The 20,906-nt window shown below is 48.7% G+C and overlaps 1 protein-coding gene across 3 annotated transcripts in view; it reads left to right on the forward strand.

The window, feature by feature from the left end:
* Positions 1-20,906, forward strand: part of DEPDC1 (DEP domain containing 1) — a 425,665-nt gene that overhangs the window by 229,695 nt on the left and 175,064 nt on the right. For 2 of the 3 annotated variants that reach the window (XM_085602294.1, XM_085602297.1), the window contains exon 7: positions 7,949-8,089. The exons of the other annotated variant lie outside the window; for it this stretch is intronic. In XM_085602294.1, the coding sequence (XP_085458420.1) occupies positions 7,949-8,089 (141 nt within the window). The remainder of the gene's footprint in view (positions 1-7,948; positions 8,090-20,906) is intronic. 3 annotated transcript variants of the gene reach the window in all.

A 20,906-nucleotide genomic window follows, 5' to 3' on the forward strand; every position in this document is an offset into this window, starting at 1 on the left:
CCAAGGAAGTTGTGTCCGACAGGGGGACCAACTTCATGTCAGCGTACATGCGGGCGATGTGGAAGGAGTGTGGAGTGACCTACCGGTTCACAACTCCTTACCACCCCCAGACCAATGGTCTGGTGGAGAGGTTTAACAAAACCTTGAAGGGCATGATCAGAAGTCTGCCTGAAAGCCTGCGGAGGAAATGGGACGTCCTCCTACCCTGTCTACTCTTTTCTTACAGGGAAGTGCCACAGAAGGGAGTGGGCTTCAGCCCCTTCGAGCTTCTGTATGGGCACCCTGTACGCGGACCTCTCAACCTGGTGAGAGACGGATGGGAAAGAACTCCCAGAAAGCTTCCCCAGGATGTGGTGAGCTACATGCTGGCCTTCCGGAGCCAAATGGCTAAGTTGTGGAAGCAAGCTTCTGACAACTTGGAAGCCAGCCAAGCAGTGATGAAGGCGTGGTATGACCACAATGCTCACCCGGTGGAGTTGGAGCCTGGCCAGAAGGTGTGGGTGATCGAACCGGGAGAGCTTGGCGCCCTCCAGGATCGCTGGTCAGGACCCTTTGAGGTGTTGGAGAAGAAGGGTAAGGCTACCTACTTGGTGGACCTGAAGACCCCTAGTCAGCCCCTGCGGGTGCTGCATGCCAACCGCCTCAAACCCCACCACGAGAGGCCCGAAGTCATCTTGATGATGGTGACTGACGGAGCAGAGGACGCGGAAAGCGAGCCTCTCCCTGATTTGTTTGCGTCTCAAGAGAAGGAGGGGTCGGTGGAGGGAGTGATTCTCTCCCCATCTCGAACTCCTGAACAGCAGGAGGACTGCCGCCAGGTCCTGGGACAGTACTCTTCGTATTCTCCCTTGTCCCGGGTAGGACTCACCTGTGCGTCCATGACGTGGACACAGGAGACAGCCCACCTGTGAAGTCCAAGATCTACCGGATGTCAGACAAGGTGAAGGCCAGCATTCACAGTGAAGTCACTAAGATGCTGGAGCTAGCAGTGATCGAACCTTCTAGCAGCCCCTGGTCCAGTCCGGTGGTGTTAGTACCAAAAGCTGCACCACCGGGTGCCCAACCGGAACTGAGGTTCTGTGTGGACTACCGGGGACTGAATTCAGTGACCAAAACTGATGCTCATCCGATCCCTAGGGCGGATGAATTGATTGACCGGCTGGGAGCTGCCCAATATCTAAGTACCTTTGACCTTACTTCTGGGTACTGGCAGATCTCTTTGACTGATGGAGCAAGGGAAAGGTCAGCCTTCTCCACGCCCAATGGCCACTACCAGTTCTGTGTGATGCCCTTTGGGCTCAAGAACGCACCTGCCACGTTTCAGCGCCTGGTAAACCAGATCCTCACCGGAATGGAGAGTTTCTCTGCTGCTTATCTGGATGACATAGCCTTCTTCAGTAACAGCTGGGAGGATCACTTGCGTCACCTGCAAGCTGTTCTCCAGGCCCTGAGACAAGCTGGATTGACGATCAATGCCAGCAAGTGCCAGATCGGGCAGGGGTCGGTGGTGTACCTTGGACACTTGGTGGGTAGGGGAGCTGTGCAACCCCTCCAGGCGAAGATCGAGGCTATCATGGCCTGGGAACCCCCCAAGACACAGACTGAGGTCCGAGCTTTTCTGGGCCTCACGGGATACTACCGCCGCTTCGTGAAGGGGTACGGTACCATCGTAGCCCCCCTCACGGAGCTCACGTCCAAGAAACAACCTCGACGGGTAGTCTGGACGGAGGCTTGTCAGCAGGCCTTTGTGAGACTGAAGAAAGCCATGTGCGAGGCCCCGGTCTTAAGGGCCCCAGACTTTTCCAAGGAGTTCATTGTCCAGACGGATGCATCAGAACATGGCATTGGGGCAGTGTTATCGCAACTCAATGAAGAGGGTCTGGATCAACCCGTGGTCTTCCTTTCCCGGAGACTACTTCCCAGGGAACAGAAGTGGAGTGCAATAGAGTGTGAAGCCTTTGCAGTGGTATGGGCTCTGAAGAGGTTGCGGCCATACCTGTTTGGCTCGCACTTCCTGGTTCAGACCGACCACAGACCCCTTTGTTGGCTGATGCAGATGAAGGGGGAGAATCCCAAGTTGTTGAGGTGGTCTATCTCCCTACAGGGAATGGACTTTCAGGTGGAACATCGGCCTGGAGTGGACCACGCCAATGCAGACGGTCTCTCAAGGTATTTCCGCCTTAGTGATGAGAACTCCCAAGGGGTTGGGTAGCTCTCCCCACTTTCAGCTGGGGGGGACGCGTGTTAGACCTGTCAGCCCTTTGGGTGGTCCCTCCTCATCATTATTTATTTTGTCCCACTTTTGCCTCAAACCCTGTTAGAATTTTTCCTTTTTGGGAACCACCAGACTTTTTAGTATTGATGCAGATTCAGGGAGCCAATTTAGCTACCCCTGGAACTTCTGTCTGAGGGCCTGGAGCACAAAATGGTGGCCACCTGTGACATCACCAGCACCCACTGGAACCTACTAGAACCTTCTGCAACATTCTGGAGCCCTGTGACAGTTGGAGGCGGTTTAGAATGTTGGGAAGCTAAGACAGAGAGTTGGCAGTTGGAGCTGGCAGTTGGCACCTGACTGGTGAGGAGTGAGCAGCAGAAACCTGAAGGAGGAAGGAGTGAGGCAGCAGGGGTGGAAACTTGTGCCTGGAGTGGGGTCCATAAACCCACCCTTGATACTAGTCCCTACTGACTGAGCCCAGCCTGGAGCCCTGTGTGGGAAGAAGCAAGAAAAACCATCTTAAGGACCTGTACAGCAGGAACAGGCCTTAGAAGCAAAGAACAGCAAAGTCCTGACCTGATTATTGGTTTTCCTGGAGTCCGACGTCGAGAAGCCTAGAGACCCGGAGCCCGAGGTGGAGAAGCGGCGCTGACTGGAAAAGCAGACGTCGTACCCGGAGCCGCCAGAGGTCGAGAGAGGGCGCCGACGGAGGTCGTAGAGAGTACCAGAGGTCGAGGAGGAAGTCACCCGAGGTCGAGTGAGCGGCGTCGACGGGGGAGTGAAGTCCGCCCTCCGGAGTCGCCGGAGACCGAGGTGAAGCGTGCCGGAGGTCGGGAGTGGAGATCGCACTCCGGAGTCGCCGGAACCTGAGGAGAGGAGCACCGGAGGTCGGGAGTGGAGGTCGCACTCCGGAGTCGCCGGAACCTGAGGAGAGGAGCACCGGAGGTCGGGAGTGGGGATCGCACTCCGGAGCCGCCGGAAGTCGACATCGAGCCAAGGCCGGCCGACGTCATCGAACCTGAGGTCGCCATCGGACCGGAGCCGCCCGAAGTCGACATCGAGCCAAGACTGCCCGACGTCATCGAACCGGAGGTCGAGATCGAGCCGAGGCCGCCGACATCGAACCGGAACCGCCTACCGGCGTCGTCAAGAACTGACATTGTGCCGAGGCCGCCGACATCGAACCGGAACCGCCTCACGGCGTCGACACGACTCCAGCGGCGTCGGAGCTTCAGAAAAAGGGCAGTAAGTGGAATAGAGGGCGCCTAAGGCCCTGTGGAATCCTGAGAGACTACCCTAGGGGCTAGAGGTGCTGGAACCAGCTGGATTGTGCCAGGGGTGAGCTGAGACTAATTCAGAGGGGTTGTGTAGAGTGAGAGAGCCAGGTCTCTAGTATTCCCCCCTTTATCCACCTCAGTTTAGGCCTCAGCCTTGTCCAAGCCAGGGAGTAGACACCCTCAAGCCATCCACCTAACCACAAGCTGTGCCTGGGCCAAATCAGCCCATAGTAATCTCAAATGTGATCTGATTCTATAAGTGTCACTGTCAGCTTTTAATTATTTATTGAGAGCACTGTATTTATTGTATTTAACATATTTATTGCTTCACTGTATTTATTGTTCCACAGTATTTATTGTCGCACAATATTTATTGGTTTGCAGTATTTATTGCCTCAGAATATTTAATTGCCTGTATGTAATGCACTTATATTTATGCCTTTATTATTTATGATCACCCCTATTTATTGAATCCTTAAGACAGTATTTATTTGACCTGCACTATTTAAAAAGCCTTGTATATGGTGATTGTATTATTATTATTTATTTAATCAGTAACTAAGAGAAAAAGAAGATAAAGAGATATTTTCATAATTTTTACGGTGTAGAGTCGTTTTTGGAACGGATGCACGCATGGTTATTGTATGGGTATGACGTATGCTTAGCACGGTGCCTGATTCCTGACCACTCGAGCCAAGCTACCACTGTGTATGTCTGGAGAGACCCCGTTACCACCACCCTTTCCGGTGTGGGAGTGGAGTATTTCCAACACCAACATACTAGGATTGGTTTCGGACTGATTCTGAACACCCGTTCAGAATCAGTCCAAAACCAATCCTACAGTGTATGCTGTCGGAACGCGCAGATCCTGTATACTTTTATACTACACGACAGCACTGCCGTAAGGGTCTTCCCTGACACTTAATGCAAGCTCTTTGTGACCCAGCTGGACGCTATGCAATCCTTGCTGTCACACTTTACAGACACCCAGTCATCGCCTCGATTTACTGCCCAAATGGATAGTCCAGAGATCTTCACCGAAGTGTAGAGACTGATAACCTGCCTCGGACAGGGTGCAGTATTATGCAGGACGAGTTAAAAGTAGTATATGACTCTGACGTGGACCGCTCAGATGCTCCACGCAGACCACACCCTAACGCAGGGGCACAGCGCCATACCTTGATGGCACATAATTGCCTCACTGACTACTGGCGGCCAGAGCATGCACAAAGCAAGTAGGACACCTGTGTTACGATGGCGCATGGTCTCACATTTACTATTGGCTCTTTACCTGAGATGCCTTCACTTGGACCACCTCGGTGTTGCGCCTACCCCGCACACTTTTGGACTATGCCCCAGTGCTACTGGAGCTCTCCCTGCCCCTAGCTGCTCTGCGGGATTTTACCTGACACTTACCTTCCGGGGCGCTGATTGACTATGTATTTTGGGACGAGGTCTCCACTGCAATCATGGACTACTTTGCCTCTAATGTCGGCTTCAAACTAAGACTAACTTTTATGGCAGTCCCAACCCGGTGCCGTGTGGAGAGGAGTGAAAGCGTACTCTATACCATACAGCTGCTCTGGCTAGACCAGGCCCACCACCTCTACCTAGACTCTCCTTTTACAGAGGGGGAGATGCTCCAGGTCATACAGAGCCTCCCGAGTGACAAAGTGCCCGGTCTTGATGGGCTCACTGCATCCTCCTACCTATAAGGAGTATTCCGGCCTCTTGACCCCAAACCTCCTAGCAATGTACGGTGACGCCCTGACATCCTAGGAGGTCCCACCATCACACGCGAGGCGGTCTTCGTCACAATACGAAAACAGGACAAACCAGCGGATCAATGCGACTCATACTAGGCTGCCCTCCATGATCAACATGGAGAACAACATTTTCGCCAAATTGGTAGTGAATCGCCTGCTCCCCCTGCTGCCAGATATAGTTTGCCCTGACCAGTCGGGGTTTGTCCTGGGACGGTCTTTGGCCCACAACCTGTGCATGATGTTCGCTATCACGCACTCCGTGGATCCCCAGGTTGCTGCGTAGACTCCCTGCGAGCCGTTTCTAAGGAGTTTGACTCGCCTGAGTTGACGTTTCTGTTCTACCTCCTTGTGTGCTTGGCCCTTAGCCCATGCTTTGTGAGCCTAATTCGGGTGCTATATGCCTCCCTGATGGCCTGCCTGCAATGGAATGAAGTGGAATGGTCTTAGACCCGTTCCTGGTTACGCATGGCACCAAGCAGGGGTGCCCAATTACTCCCATTCCTTTTCACAAATGCAACAGAGCCTTGGGTACCTGGCTACGCCAACACCATGCATACCTGGCTACGCCAGCACCATGCATACCAGGGACTCCATTTTACCACATGCAGGATTCTGGTATCCATGTATGAGGGTCCCGTGTATATATACAGCATGACATCAGCAAACGAACCTCGATCCGTTCATCTGTGAGGTCATTAGATTTGGGGGCTACTCTGGTATTCACATAAAGTGAGCCAAATACATTTTATTCCCCCTCACCAAGGGCATGCAGCAGTTCGATTCAGAATACTCCTTGCAGTTGGCCTCTGAGTCTGTGCGTTATCTAGGTATCTGGATCAGCCGCCAATAAACTAGCCCTAGTGGGCCAACTACAGCAGAGCTTTGATGGGGCTAAAGGAAAGAATTCCAACTTGAACTAGGCTACCATTGTCCCTCACTGGCCGGATTGCGAAAATAAAAACGGTCATACTGCTTAATTCCCCTACCTATTCTTCAATATCCCTATCCTACCTACCTCACAATTCCTCTGGCGCCTGCGCTCCAGCCTCATATGCCTGTTCTGGGCTGGGTAACAGCTGAGGATCACATGTGAAACGCTCGCACTTCCCTTCCAGCAAGGAGGCCTCAAAGCTCCAGATATGTTGCTCTATGCTCCTGCACCGACTCGATATCCCCACTTCTGGCACAGGGCCTGGGATGGACTGCGGTGTTATGCCCAGCTGCCATGCCTCTACTCCCCAACTATCCCCATTGCACAAAATCTTCAACTGCTGGCGCTATAAGACAACAGCAGTAGAGCACGTGCACACAGACGTAGCCTCCGCACATATGCGGACCTCTACCCTGATGGGCGATTCATACCCACCTTTGCAGCTACAGATCATTCCCGCCCTACTGCGCTGGACTTCTTGCTGTATCACCAGAAATGTGCCACCTACCGTGCGATGCATCCTACTTTTCTTGCACACCCGCTCATGCGATTGAACACTTGCTAAAGAATGCCTCACCCCATAGACTGGTTACCCGCCTATTCGACACCATGCAGGATAAGGCACCTGTTCACACTCTGGCGCTACGCGTGGCAATGACCCTAGATATCGAGACCCCATCACTGATGCGTAATGGTCATATTGCTGCGGACAGATCGCAGTGCTATCACCTAACTACAGGCTGGGACTTATTCACTTTAAATTCTTACTCCAGTTATATCGCACACTGCTACAACCACTAGGGATGGGGCTGGTGGGCGAGGCGCTGGTGGGCGAGGCGCGATGCCTGCACTGCTCGGCTCCACAGGCCTCATGCCTGCATCTAGCATGGGAAAGCACACGGGTGGTGGGATATTGGTCTAAGGTGTATTCCACTCTGTATCAGATAACAGGCAATCCGCTCACCACAGACCCCGCTCGTTGGACTCCTGGGCTATGTCAAAGATGCCCCCTCTGGTCTTTGAGGCACAGCTATGCTCCTGTTACTAGCAAAACGACGGGTGGCTGTCCACTGGGGCAGAAGTCCTGCACCCCAGGCCAACTATTGGCTGAATTGTCCCTGGATGCTTGAACAATTTGAACCGTTTTTGTACTGTATTTGCCCACCATAAAGATGATAGTTGTTATCGATCTGTGATGGATAAATGGTTGTGCCGGAGCTTCTGAGTTCTTAAAGTAGTATTCTAACGATCCCTGGGTGTGCGTGGACCTCACAAAGTTATTTTACCGGCCAGGCTATGTTGGGGGCATTCTTACTTCTGTCCATGATCTGATATGGTGTTAATAGGCTTTACGTAGCGCATCCTCCTCCTTGCCTTACTCCCTCTTTTGCTTTGCCTATACCATTAATTAGAATTTTATCATTTCTTACTCCTAGCCTCCAACAGGCAGTTTCCACATAACATGAACGAATCGCATTCATTTATTAGACGAATAAGAGGGAGAGTGTGACTGGAGGATGAGGGATATGAGATCTTTCAATTCCTAATGGGATTACTAAACGTACAAGCAATAACAAAGCAGTACATGCTCAAGTGTTTCCACTGTTCCTTGAAACACGTTATATTTGTTTTTGTTTTTTGTAGATCTATGTCTGTTTCAATCTCACAGATTTATTTTGACTGAATGCATTTTTTACAGAATCTAAACACTTATTGAAAAGTCATATTAATTTAGGCCTTTTCTTTCTGAATTTAGGGCCTAGAAGTAATGACCTAAGTCAACCAACTTATATTGGCTTTGAACGAGATGTATTCAGAACTATTGCAGACTACTTTTTGAATCTTCCTGAACCTTTGGTTACTTTTCAGTATTACGAACTTTTTGTCAACATTTTGGGTATGTATATAGTTTTGGTAATGAGTAATGTTTCTCGTTTGTGTCATTTGTGTGTTAACTTTTGTATCTTCAACTTCTTCGCTTAAGCTGAAAACATAAAAGCCAACCTACCCTGTGAAGAATGAAAATGAGTCTTGTGTCCACTTTCAAGACTTGAATTGAAAGGCAAACCACATTATTTGATGTTTGTTGTCTTTCTTTATTATTGCTGTTTTTATTGTCCTCCGTTATCTTTGTAGGTAAAACGATTCCCCTTTTCACTTCAACACCAATGCTAATGTAGTAGTGGAGGAGTTGGCGATTTCCATGTTGGCGTATACTCTTGTTTATCTGAAGCAGGTTCTGGTCTGCATGTCATATGTCTAATAGGGTCCTCTCTCCAGTATGCATGGTCTGCAGGGCAGGTCACCAGGTGTGTAGTAAAATCATTTGGGCTCACAACTTCTCCAGCACTTTTTGGTGGCTGTTTTAGATTCCTCACCGAAAAAATATCACATCACTGGACCCCAACTGTTTTCTCAGCAATTCTCCTATGTGCAGATGGGTACATTGTGCCTTTCCAGTGACTCGGTACCATCTCAGGCGTGATGCGGCAGAGCTTTATTTATGCACCTCCCCTGTTTGCCTTTAGTGCTGGGCTCCGTTCACAACTCGGTTGTGCAATTCATGCACCCAAAGGTAAGCTGGCAGTGAAAGTAAAACGTAACTGCTCACAGTCTATAAATGGATCTAAATAAATTGAAATCAATGAGGATTACAAGATTCCTGACCTAGGGCACAATGACTGGAGAAGGTCCCAGCTCTGCAGGTTATCACTCATTCATCCACAGCTTGTTTTGCCTGCCAAGTAATAGAAGCTCGGATTTAAATGAGTTTAGTTGGAGATTATTAGAGCACATGTAAGTGTCAAGTACTCACACATGTACAAAAATTGGCATGAGTATTAATGACATTCTCAGATGTTTACTGTCCGTATAAGGAACTATTTCTAAGTCAAAAGAACTAATCAACCATGCTAAAGGGGGATAAGTGGATTCCTCACCTTGTGAATATCCCCTGCGCCAGCAACATTCGTAAACTTTTGTAGCTCTCCACGCCGACGAGGACGACGTCACAGAAGCACGGCTCCACTCGCGGCTCCGCTGACATCACTGGATCCATAAGAGGACCTCGTCGGCGTGATGTCAGTTCCCTTTTTTTCGCACCGTCGACGCTAACGGTTTTCTGGGACTCTCCGTAGCTTTGGCTAGTTACTTTGTGTTTCTGCTGGTGTTTCTATTTCTTCTTGCTTCTTGTTAAAAGATGTCGACAAAGAAGTCCGGATTCAAGCCGTGCAGGGAGTGCGGTAAACACATGTCCATCACGGATCTGCACGAGGACTGTGTCTGGTGCCTGTTGTCGGATCACGACGTCTAGGGATGCTCCTGCTGTCGAAAGATGAGTACTAAGGCCTTAAAAGAAAGAGAAGCCAAGTTGTTTATTGCTAGGATGAAAAAAGAGAAGAGAGGTCGGCGTCTAAGTCAACGTCTGGGCAGGCTTCTAAGTCCAAGAAGCATAAAAAGGAGAGGCATGGTTCTCGACACCGTTCGGATAAAGAAGCGGCTCCGAGATCGACTTCGCCTTCTCAACGTCGTAAGGACTTTGTGTCTCCCTCCTGTCTCAATTCCTGCTTCTCCTGTTTGCCTGACCTCGCCTGCGGCTTCACCGGAGCACTCTCCGGCTCCATCTCCGACGCCGGCTCATGCTCCGGCTCCTGATGAGTCTTCGACTCCGCTGGCTCCACCGATTGGCCAGAGTCCGGTTGTGCCTCGGTCTGAGCCATATCCCCCCTTTCCAGGCCCGGGACAAGATCCATCGCATTATTTGAATGCGATGTATGGAGTTTTCACTAGAGCGATGTACCCCTCTGGAGCACCTTCGGGTCCCATGGGTCCAATGGCTTTCAACTTGGGGGTCCCTCAGGCTCCATTTATGCCTTTTTCCCGGGGACGCCATCTTGGCATTTCCCGGCACCAAGGACATAGACGCCGCTTCCATCTTCACCGGCTCCAGCTCGACCTTGCTCGACTCCGGCTGCTCCTCCGGATCTGTGTTCGGCTCCGGCGCTGTCGGAGTCGGTTGTGGCGCCACTGACGCCGGTTCTGAGGATTAGGTCCAAGCGAGAAGCTCAAAGAATCCTGGAAGATCAAAGGTACCAGGTTGAGGAGATGGAAGAGGGTGAGCTCATGGAGTCTGATGATTTGTTTGAAGAGTTGAGAGGCTAGTGGCTTGGATTTATCGCCAGAGTGGGAGATTACTCCTCCATCAGATACTCCCTCTAAAGATATGGCCCCCTACCACACGGTCATTAGAAAAGCAGCGGAGCTTTTGGATCTACAGCTGCCAACTGCTGAATTCAAGCCTAACATCCTCACTGAGGTTTTACATTCTCCCTCCACTGTGAAAGAGCCCTTACTACCATTTAATGAGGCCATCACTGAACCAGTCTTGGAGGTATGGCGAAAGCCCGTTTCAGCTCCTGCGGTCTCTAAAACTGTGGCTAGAAGGTACAGGGCGGCTTCAGGTGATCCAGACTTTCTTACTTCTCACCCTTCTCCGGAAAGTCTGGTGGTTCAGGCTGCTTGCTCTAAGAGGTCTTCAGGTGCCTTTCCTCAGGTCCCTAGTGACAGGTATGCTAAAAAAACTCAACCAATCAGCCAAGAAAGTCTTCTCGGCCAGTATGGCTTTAAAGTCGACAAATGCCACCTGTCTCTTGGGCCGTTATATCCATGCTCTCATGGATTCCGCTAAACAGTGGCCCCTAAGTTATCAGAGGAGGACACACAGAACTTTAATGAGGTGCTGTCAGACACTCAGGTGGCTGCACTTCAGGTTATCCAGAGTGGCCTGGATACTGCGGACTCTGTCACCAGAATTATGGGCTCCTCTGTTGCCACAAGGAGTGCGTGGCTGAAAATCTCTGAGTTCTCCCCTGATTTGCAGGCAACGCTTCTGGATCTGCCTTTTGACGGTTCTGGGCTTTTTGGTAAAAAGGCTGATGGTGCTCTAGAGAGATTTAAGGAAAGTAAAGCCACGGCCAAATCTCTGGGTCTGCAGACACATCCTAGGGCTTCTTTTAGGAGGTACAGAGGCTTTGGAAGGTCGTCCTTTCGGACATACAGGCAGCAACAGAACGCCCTGTATATATACAGGGGCAGAATCGGAGGTCATGCTCTAGGTCTGCAGCTCTCCTGCTCCTCCTCTTCCTCCATCCCTCCCACCACTGCAAAGCAGCCCTAGATCCACCATTCTGGATCATGTGGGGGGCCGGCTTACCCATTTTCTACAAGATTGGGAATCGGTCACTTCAGATATCTGGGTTCTAGATCTTGTAGAAAATGGGTACGCCCTTCCCTTACTGGAATTCCCTCCGAATTACCCTCCTTGTCAAGGGGGTTTGCTCGGAGGACCACCTTCTCCTGCAGGAGGAGGTCCTTACGTTACTAAAAAAAGGTGCGATAGATGTGGTTCCAGAGAAGGAAAGGGGTCAGGGAAGCTACTCCCAGTATTTCCTGATTCCGAAGAAGGATGGCAGGCTACGTCCAAATCTGGACCTCAGGATCTTGAACCTTTTTCTGAAGCAGGAGAAGTTCAAGATGCTCACCATTGCGCAGGTTCTTCAAGCGCTGCAACAGGAGGACTGGATGGTGTTGATCGACTTGCAGGATGCGTATTTCCACATCCCCATCCTGAAGTCGCACAGGAAGTATCTCCGTTTTACAGTAGGGTCGCAACATTATCAGTTTGCGGTCCTCCCGTTTGGTCTTACTACTGCACCTCGAGTCTTCACCAAGGTGATGGCATTGGTGGCAGCCCGTCTCAGAAGGTCGGGGATTCCAGTTTTCCTCTATCTGGACGACTGGCTGATCAAAGCGGAGTCGCCAGAGAAGGTGCTTAATCATCTGCAGGTTACAACTCAGCTGTTGTACAAATTGGGTTTCTCGATAAACGTGCCCAAATCTCACCTGGTGCCCTCTCAGCGCACCCTGTTCATAGGGGCAGTACTGGACACTGTGTGTCGAGCATTCCCACCTCCACAAAGGATTCTCAACATACAGGAAATGATTCCTTTGTTTTACAATGGAGCGGTCGTTCCAGTCCTGAAGGTCCTTCGCCTGCACGGTCTGTTTGCTTCCAGCATTCTGTTGGTCAACCATGCACGCTGGCACATGAAGACGCTCCAGTGGTGCCTCCACAGGCAGTGGTATCAGCACAACGGAGATCTCAGGGAGTCTGAGGATCTCTGGAGAAGCTGCAGCGGATCTGTCTTGGTGGAGTGTGGAGAGCAATCTGTCTCAGGAAAAGCCCTTCCATCTACCTCCATCGGTGGCCACAGTGATAACTGATGCATCCAGTTTAGGGCGGGGTGTGCATCTGGGGGATCTGGAGATCAAAGGTCTTTGGTCTCCAGAGGAAAGGTTGCTTCACATCAACCTTTTGGAGTTGCGGGCGATACGTTTAGCACTCAAGGCCTTCCTCCCTTCCTTACGCGGTCAGTCCGTTCAGGTCCTGACGGACAACACTACCGCGATGTGGTAAGTCGACAAGCAGGGAGGAGTGGGGTCGCATTGTCTCTGCAGAGAGGCTTGGCGTCTCTGGTCCTGGGTTCAGGATCATCAGTTTTGTATGATGGCATATCATCTGGCCGGAGTTCTGAACGTGAAGACAGTCTCAGTCGGCAGTTCTCTGCCGACCACGAGTGCAGGCTCCATCCGGATGTGGTTCGTCACGTCTTTTGGATGTGGGGAACTCCTTGGGTGGACCTGTTTGCCACTCAGGAACGCTCACTGCCAGTCATTCTGCAGTCTCCAGTATCCGATGCAGGGAGAATAGGGGGACTCGTTTCAGTTGAGATGGGACTCACATCTCCTTTACGCGTTTCCTCCCGTACCCTTGATTCCTCGGGTTCTGAGGAAGATTCGCCAAGACCGGGGCCCAAGTCATATTGATCGCCCCGGATTGGCCAAGAAGGGTGTGGTATACAGATCTTCTCCACCTCTCCTCGTGCCCTCCACTTCGTCTCCCACTGAGGGCAGACCTCCTCTCGCAGTCGGAGGGGCAGGTTCTACACCCCCACCTCCAGAGCTTACACCTTCATGCCTGGAGATTGAACGGGGCAACCTGAATTCTTTTTCTCTCCCGCCTGATGTGGTAGATGTAATATTGTCTGCCAGACGTCATTCCACTAAATCTATCTATTCTTATAGGTGGTCTAAATTTGTTCTTTGGTGAAGAGAGAAGTCTATTGACCCTTTGAGGGCTTGTTTATCCAACATCCTTCAGTTTGCTCTTTCTCTTGCTCAGCAAGGCTTTGCTGTAGCTACTGTAAAGGGATATTTGTCGGCTTTCCTTTGCTTGCCAAATCAGCCGTCTTTGTTTAAGTCTCCTATTGTATTGCAATTTCTTAAGGGCCTTACCAATAAGTTTCCGCCTGCTCAGTTTATTGTGCCTCAATGGGACTTAGATCTGGTCTTAACTTACCTGATGGGTTCTCCTTACGAGCCCTTGCACAAGTGTCCCTTAAGGCTGTTGTCTTTTAAAACGGTCTTTCTCATTGCCATTACCTCGGCAAGGAGGGTAAGTGAGCTTCAAGCTCTGAGTTCAAAACCCCCGTTCTTGACCATTCATGCTGAAAAAATGGTACTCAGGACCAGGGCTGCTTTTCTGCCAAAGGTGGTAACTCCTTTCCATCTGGGACAGTCCATTACCCTTCCTACCTTCTATCCTCCACCTCACCCTTCCAAGGAGGAGGAGCTGCTTCACCGCTTGGACCCTAAGAGGACGGTGAGCTTTTACCTCGATCGGACTAAAGACTTTCGACTGGATGACCAGCTCTTTGTTGGCTGCAGGAAAAGCAGAGCGGTGCACAAGCGCACCCTTTCCAGATGGATTATCTTGTGCATCAAGATATGTTACGCTTTGGCCGGTAAGGAACCTCCAGAGGGTACAAGGGCTCATTCTACCAGGGCAAAGTCTTCTACATCTGCCTTGTCTAGAGGTGTTCCTTTGGAGGACATTTGTAGGGCGGCAACTTGGGCCTCCCTCCACACTTTCGCGAAGCATTACTGCTTGGATTCCGAGGTGAGGAGGGACGGACACTTTGCTTGTTCCGTCCTTCAGGACGTTTTGGTATAGAAAGGTGGACACCCTCCTCGGTGAGTGGGACTGCTGTGGGAATCTTTTCACAAGGTGAGGAATCCACTGGCAGATGTATCCATCAGAAGAACAAGTTACTTACCTTCGGTAACGCTTTTTCTGGTGGATACAGTATTTGCTTGTGGATTCCTCACTGACCCACCCGCCTCCCCGTTGTCCACCCTTGTATACCTACAATAGTGATAATGTTTCAAAATTCATTTATTGCTGTCAATGGAAGTGTTATTTCTTTTGCCTTCTTGTATTATCTTCACACTGTGTGTGTTTGTTTGTATATTATGTACTGTGTATATATTGCTGTCAGTCCGTCCGTGTGCCTCGAAGGCACGGAAAAAAGGGCGGAACTGACGTCATCACGCCGACTAGGTCCTCTTATGAATCCAGTGACGTCAGCGGAGCCGCGAGCAGAGGCATGCTTCTGTGATGTCGTCCTCGTCGGCGTGGAGAGCTACAAAAGTTTCCGAATGTTGCTGGCGCAGGGGATATTCACAAGGTGAGGAATCCACAGGCAGATACTGTGTCCACCAGAAAAAGCATTACGAAGGTAAGTAACTTGTTCTTTAGGTACACCTTCCGTTACTGAAATAGCTGCTGAAGTGAAAGGAGCAAAAGAGAACACATGTATTCTATCAGCAAAAAAAGATGCTAACCATTTCAAAGATGGCAGACTCCAATCTTAAAGACTCTCATAAAGATTGATTTTGAGATGGTATCAGAGGCTCATGACAGATTGAAGAGCTGCTTTGGTCCAATGTCCTACATAAGTTGTCAGTGGCTGCCACCAACAGTTTTTCCATGCTTTAGTTGGCTCTAAAATCAAACGGAGAAATTTTCAAACAACGGTTGGATCCAAGCTAATTATAAAGCTGTCTGAGCACGGTTTCCAGTAATTTTGCCAGTAGAGGCAGTAGAGAGATAAGATAAGATTATAATTTGACAGCATCTTGGGTCAGTAGAGGTTTGTTTTTTTTAGAACCGGAAGGACTGTGGTACATTTTATGTTCAGTGTAACTATTGTTGAGCTGATGGATGTTACAGATCGTAGTTGAATGAAGAGTCAGCATGTCGGATACTAGGGTTAAAAAAAAAAAAATGCTTGTCAAGAATCATGGTAAGAGTGTCCTTCATATCTGCTATTGTTAGCAGAATAAAAACTGGCAAAGATGCTTGCAAATTAGACTCCTACCATTTTAAGGAGCTTACAGATGGCTGCTGCTCAAAACTTCTGTAGATTTAATTTTTTCTGTGAAAGAGGTCCAAGATCATAGCTCTTCAGATGGGAGAATGACATGCTAACGGGCAGAGGACCGCGAGAAATCATTAACAATATTAAAGATTTTGCCCTGGGAATTGCCTGCTACTGCAATAGCATTTGAAAGAAATGAACAGGGAGCCTTAGAGATAAGCTTTTGATATTGCTTGATCACTATCCTATTGGTGGTCATGTCATCTTGATGGTATGAGGTTCTCAATTTAAACAGTAAGAACTTGCAAGGGCTGTTACTCCTCTGAATGCCAAGGTGCAGAAGGTCACAGCTGACACCAAGAAATCTTTTCCATGGAGCAAAGGTAATAATAGAATTGACTATCTATTTGTTGAATGTTATTGCTACTTGAATGAGTAGGTTGTGACTGGGTCAGATTTAAGCAGAGAGTAGCTAAGTACTGAATTGAGTTTCGATTGTGCAGTCAATGCATTCTCCAGATGGTAAATTAGGTTGCTATGAAGAAAAAATTGGAACGATTTTACAATATTCTTTACAGCAGTTCAGCCAATTTATGTATGAAAGAGGCCTGATTGCCTGGGGGTTTATAGATCAGCAGACCCTATAAGACCGGGTCAGGGAAACGTAAAGTTTAAAAATCATGCAGTCCAGGTCATCGATGGGTAGTGCCTTGATAATATTGCAGCAAAAGTGCTTGCGATAAATAATTCCCACTCAGGCCCCAGTTTTGGCACTGTGATGGTGCGGAACTAGTGAGTATCCCAAAGGAATGTCAGGATTGGACACGTTTTAATCATGTTTTGGTGAGAACTACATTCCGATTGTTGTCAATTATGATTTGCCAAATGCTTCGGGAGAGTGAAAATTCATGCAGTAGCACAATAAGTATTTGGTGAGCGAGGGACTAGCATTCAAAGCTGCCCCTCCCTCCAATTTGGGGCCTCTGGGCCATGTAGTCAGATGTCAGTTTGCAATGGTACCAAGTACAACTCAATGGTGTGGAGGTAAACCTAGTAAGGCAAGACTTATCCTGTTCCCTGATTGAGAGATCATCCCCAGATAACTTTGATGCTGCTCTGAGCGTGACATTGGGCTAAGCACGAACAGGTGCAGCCAACTCGCTTAAATGGGCCTAGCGCCATTTGCACATTGATTCAGTGCCAAAATGACAAGCACACACCTCAGCTACCTCCAAGATATCAGAGGCAAAAGTTAGTCATAGACAGCAGAGTCCAAAAACTACTACTTACACCCACTAAAATCCACAGACTGAGCTAGACTCACCACTAGGGCTTCCAGTGGAAGAAAGTGCCTCTTTTTGCATTGCATTAGTTATTTGAAGTGCAGAAGAAGTGCTTGATTTACAATTGCCTACTAGGATCCTTCAGCAAGGTCCAACTTTTTCCGCACCATCATTGCCCAATCTGAGTCCTTTATGGACACCCTTATGTCTACTTGGTCCAAATTGTGCTCTGGTCGCCCTATCAGTTGACCTCTCGTCAGACTGCATACATCGCTCTCCAGATTTAACAAGATGCACTAAGCCTGTAAGTCTTCGTGGCACAGGCATCGATGAGTAAAGTCACTCGTATTGCTTTTCCGACCGATCCGCTAAATAGTCGAAACCTATGAATACCTTCATAAAGAGATTTTTCTCTTCAGCCATGTTTGCCTTAAAACCCTTGAATTTAGTGTACATTCTGGGCAGTTACACTTCTTTATGGCACATAGCCAGCAAACCCTTGCCAGCTGTCCCAGAGGACTGCTGGTTCAAATGGTACACGATGGCCAGGATGCAGCTAAGCATGTCCTACATGCTGGTTTTGGACATCACGGACTGCGTGGGCAGAGCTTTTGGCACCAGTATACTGCTTAGAAGGCACGCTTAGATGAGGTTAACTGGGTTTTCAAAGGATTTCTAGGCGTCCCTTATGGAGTTGCACTTTGATGCCTCTAGATTGTTTGGGAAAAAGGCTGACTCAGTGCTCGGCCAATTTGTATTTATTTATTTGTGTGCATTTTTTGTTTTTCTTTCAGGACAGTCACGCCACTGCAGGATCCTTGGGACTCTTGTATCCTGCACCAACATTACTATAGGGGGTTTTAGGGCAGAGGGGGTGGTAGCTAGCTGACTGACAATGAGAATCTTCTCAACCTGTGCAGCAGGTCCAGACTTTTCAGGGTTGGTGGTCAAGACTGTTCGCACCATTAGGAACAGTTCCTCTTCCTCTCCTGCTGCTGGGTTGTCAAGCTCCTTCAATTTCCCATTACAGAACCATGCTCAGACAGTAGGAATTAGAATACAACATTTCCTCACCTGGTCAACGCAATAGTTCTTCAGCAGGGAAGTCTTCTAAATCCATCAAAGGGGCTATGTATCCCATTCACTTCCTTCTTACCCCATTATTTCTGCCCCCCTCATCCTCCTACATTCCACAATGCTTCCGCAAGAAGCAGGCTTCTGCCTATGGTGCCATTGATCAAGTGCTGACTTTGGAGAGCGGGGGGGGCTTACATCTGTCTACTGAATTCAAGATACTCGCCCTATTTCAGTTTCTTTCTGCTGTGGACCCAAGAGGCAGGATGGTGTCCCTGTAGATTTATATTTTCATATACCCATCTTGCAGTTACCAGGGGCTCCTGGGAGGTCACCTTAAAGCAGTGCAAATTAGAGGCCTCTTGTCTCTGGCAAATATTCAGCTCCACATCAACCTTTTGTGCAATCTATCTAGCCCTGAAAGTCTTACTACCATCTATAGAGGGGAGGCGGGTGCAGGTCCTCACAGACAACACAACCACCATGTGGTACATCAACATGCAGGGCAGAGTGGGGTCCTGGGTCCTTTTCCTGAAGATGCTGCACTATCCAAATGTCTTTCTGGTAGCTAACCATGTGGCAGGGTCTCTGAATGTTAGACTATGAACAGATGTCTACTAGCAGATCATAAGTGGCATCTCCACCCGGAGGTGGTAAGGAGCATCTTCAACCAGTGGGTATGCCCTGGTTAGATCTCCCAATCAGTGACCAGAACAAGCAGTGTCAGCTCTATGGCATATTGTAATTTCCTCCAGGAAAGTCACTAGTAGATTCATTCCAACTGTGATGTAACCTGGCTTCCTGTGTGCCTTCCCAGGACTGATCTTTCTGCCTCGATTTCTGATTGTAACCCACTGCAGACTAGGCCCAAGTCTTCTTAATAGCCCCTGACTAGGCTGGCAGAATGTGGTCCCCAGAGGTTCTAAGAGTGAGCATTGGTCTTCTGATCTGACTACCACTATGGGAGGACATCTTGTCTCAGCGATAGGTGAGGGTCCTGCACTCTAATCTCTGCCAAAGCAGTCCATGTTCTTTCAGCCCGATGCCTTCTGACTAAGTCCAACTACAAGTTTGTTGATTGGTGCGTGGTCTTCTTATAATTTGACATTGACATTTAACAGCATGCCTTTTGGGCCAATTCATAGCAACTTATTGGGCCTATTGATACTCAAAACGGTCTTCCTAATGGTCATCACCTATACACACCACATGAGTAAACTGCAGGTGCTCTAAGTGCAACTGCTCTGCCCCCACCTTCTTTCCATCCAAGATAGTGTTGAGAACCCGGGCGGCCTTCTTCCCCAAAGCTTCTACACCTTTCTTTGTCGGCCAATCCATCGCTCTGCCAACGGTTTTCCTTTCACCTCCTACTTCAAAGAAGGAAGAGATCCCATAGGCCCTGTCCTAAAATGACGTTCAGCTTTTACATTGATGACACAAGGATCATTGTGAGGGTAATAGCTCTTTGAAGGATTGTATGGAGCAAAAAAGGGGAACAGTGCAGAAAAGAATCATATCAAGACGGACAGTCGTCTGCAATACAATCTGCTATGTGCTAGCCTAATAGTGACCCCCCTGAAGGCCCGTGGGCTCCTTCTACCAGGGACCAGGCTGCTACTACGGCATTGACAAGTGATTTGCTGGTTCTGGACATCTGCCAGTCTGCAATTTTGGCCTCGTACACATGTTCTGGGACCCTACTGTTTTGACTGTCTGGTCTGATGGGTGGGCAATAGTGCCTGCTCAGTCCTGCATGGCTTTGTGGTCTGACTCCAATCTCCAGACCCTCCATCTTTGGCAGGTACTACAGTGGTATCTATTTTTTAAGGTGAAAAGTCTGCAGTTAGAACTATTGATCAGAAGAACTAGCTATAAAACTTCAGCAACTCTTTCTGATGGATACTCTAACCGCAGCTTCTTCACTGTCTTCCCACCGCCCATTCTGTGGAGTGGACTCATAAACATCCTGATAATGTTTCAAGTTAGGTTTTGGCACACTGTCTCCTGCAGTTTTTTCTTAGTGCTTTGTATCTGAGGGTGTGGAAGGAGAAAGAGTAAGGAACCAACGTCGGCATGCACTGTTGGTGATTATATGCGGCTCTCCTCTCCCTTCCAGGCAGTATGAAGTCACTTCAGAGCCACATGCTAACAACACCTGTGGGTGACCTGTAGCATTGCTGAATTCTACGGATGCAATCTGGCACATGGGTATATTCTTAAGGCGAGGTATCTGTGCTTAGCTAGAATATAGACCCGAAAGAACATTGTTGAAGATAAGTAACTTGTTCATCATAGCTGTTCAGCGACAAGTGTAAAACCACCCAGGGTTGAGTAAATTATGCGGCAAGAAAAGGCAAATTATGCGGCACACTTTTTTGATTGTATGACTTTATTTTGTTAATTTTAAATTTGTTAACACTGGCTGGGCATTAGTTGCACTATTTTAGTGCCAGTTTAGCACCCAAATATAGCAAGAAAAAAGGGACCAGTACAACTCTGCAAAGGGCCTTCCTCTGCACAGCAACACGTGTCGCTGCATATCTAGTAACGTTTGAACCCTTTGAGCTAGAAACAAACATTTTTTGTTGAAATCTGCAAACTATGCAGCAAATGATGGAAAATGTGGCAAATCTAGAATTATGCTAAAATCGCCACACGCTCACACACTCCTAATTCCAGTGGCCCTGTCTATTGCCGTTTTACTAAGAGTCTACTGTTGAGAGAAAGCCCTAGACAAAGTTAATCTTGAATGGCGGTAGGCACTTAAAAAAACAAAAACAAATCTAGTGTAAATGAAGGAGGGAGAAATATTTTATCAAAGAAAGGACGGACTAGCTAATGGATGACCGTCTCACTGTTTTTAAATAGTTTAAATGGATTCTAAGTTGCCATCCTCTGGACCTACTGTACATGGTGGATCTGTTTTCCCGGCACACCTAAGGAAAGGGCATGCCCATAAACTGAGGAGGGAACAATCCATTCTGTAACCACAGAGATTTGGTGTTTCTGGATGGGGGCAAACACTTTAAAGGCTTTGCAGCTCAAGAACCAGATATTTGATAGAACTCTTTTCAGTGCC

This window comes from Triturus cristatus, chromosome 4_2, assembly GCF_964204655.1.
Source record: "Triturus cristatus chromosome 4_2, aTriCri1.1, whole genome shotgun sequence".
Taxonomy (NCBI): Eukaryota; Metazoa; Chordata; class Amphibia; order Caudata; family Salamandridae; genus Triturus; species Triturus cristatus.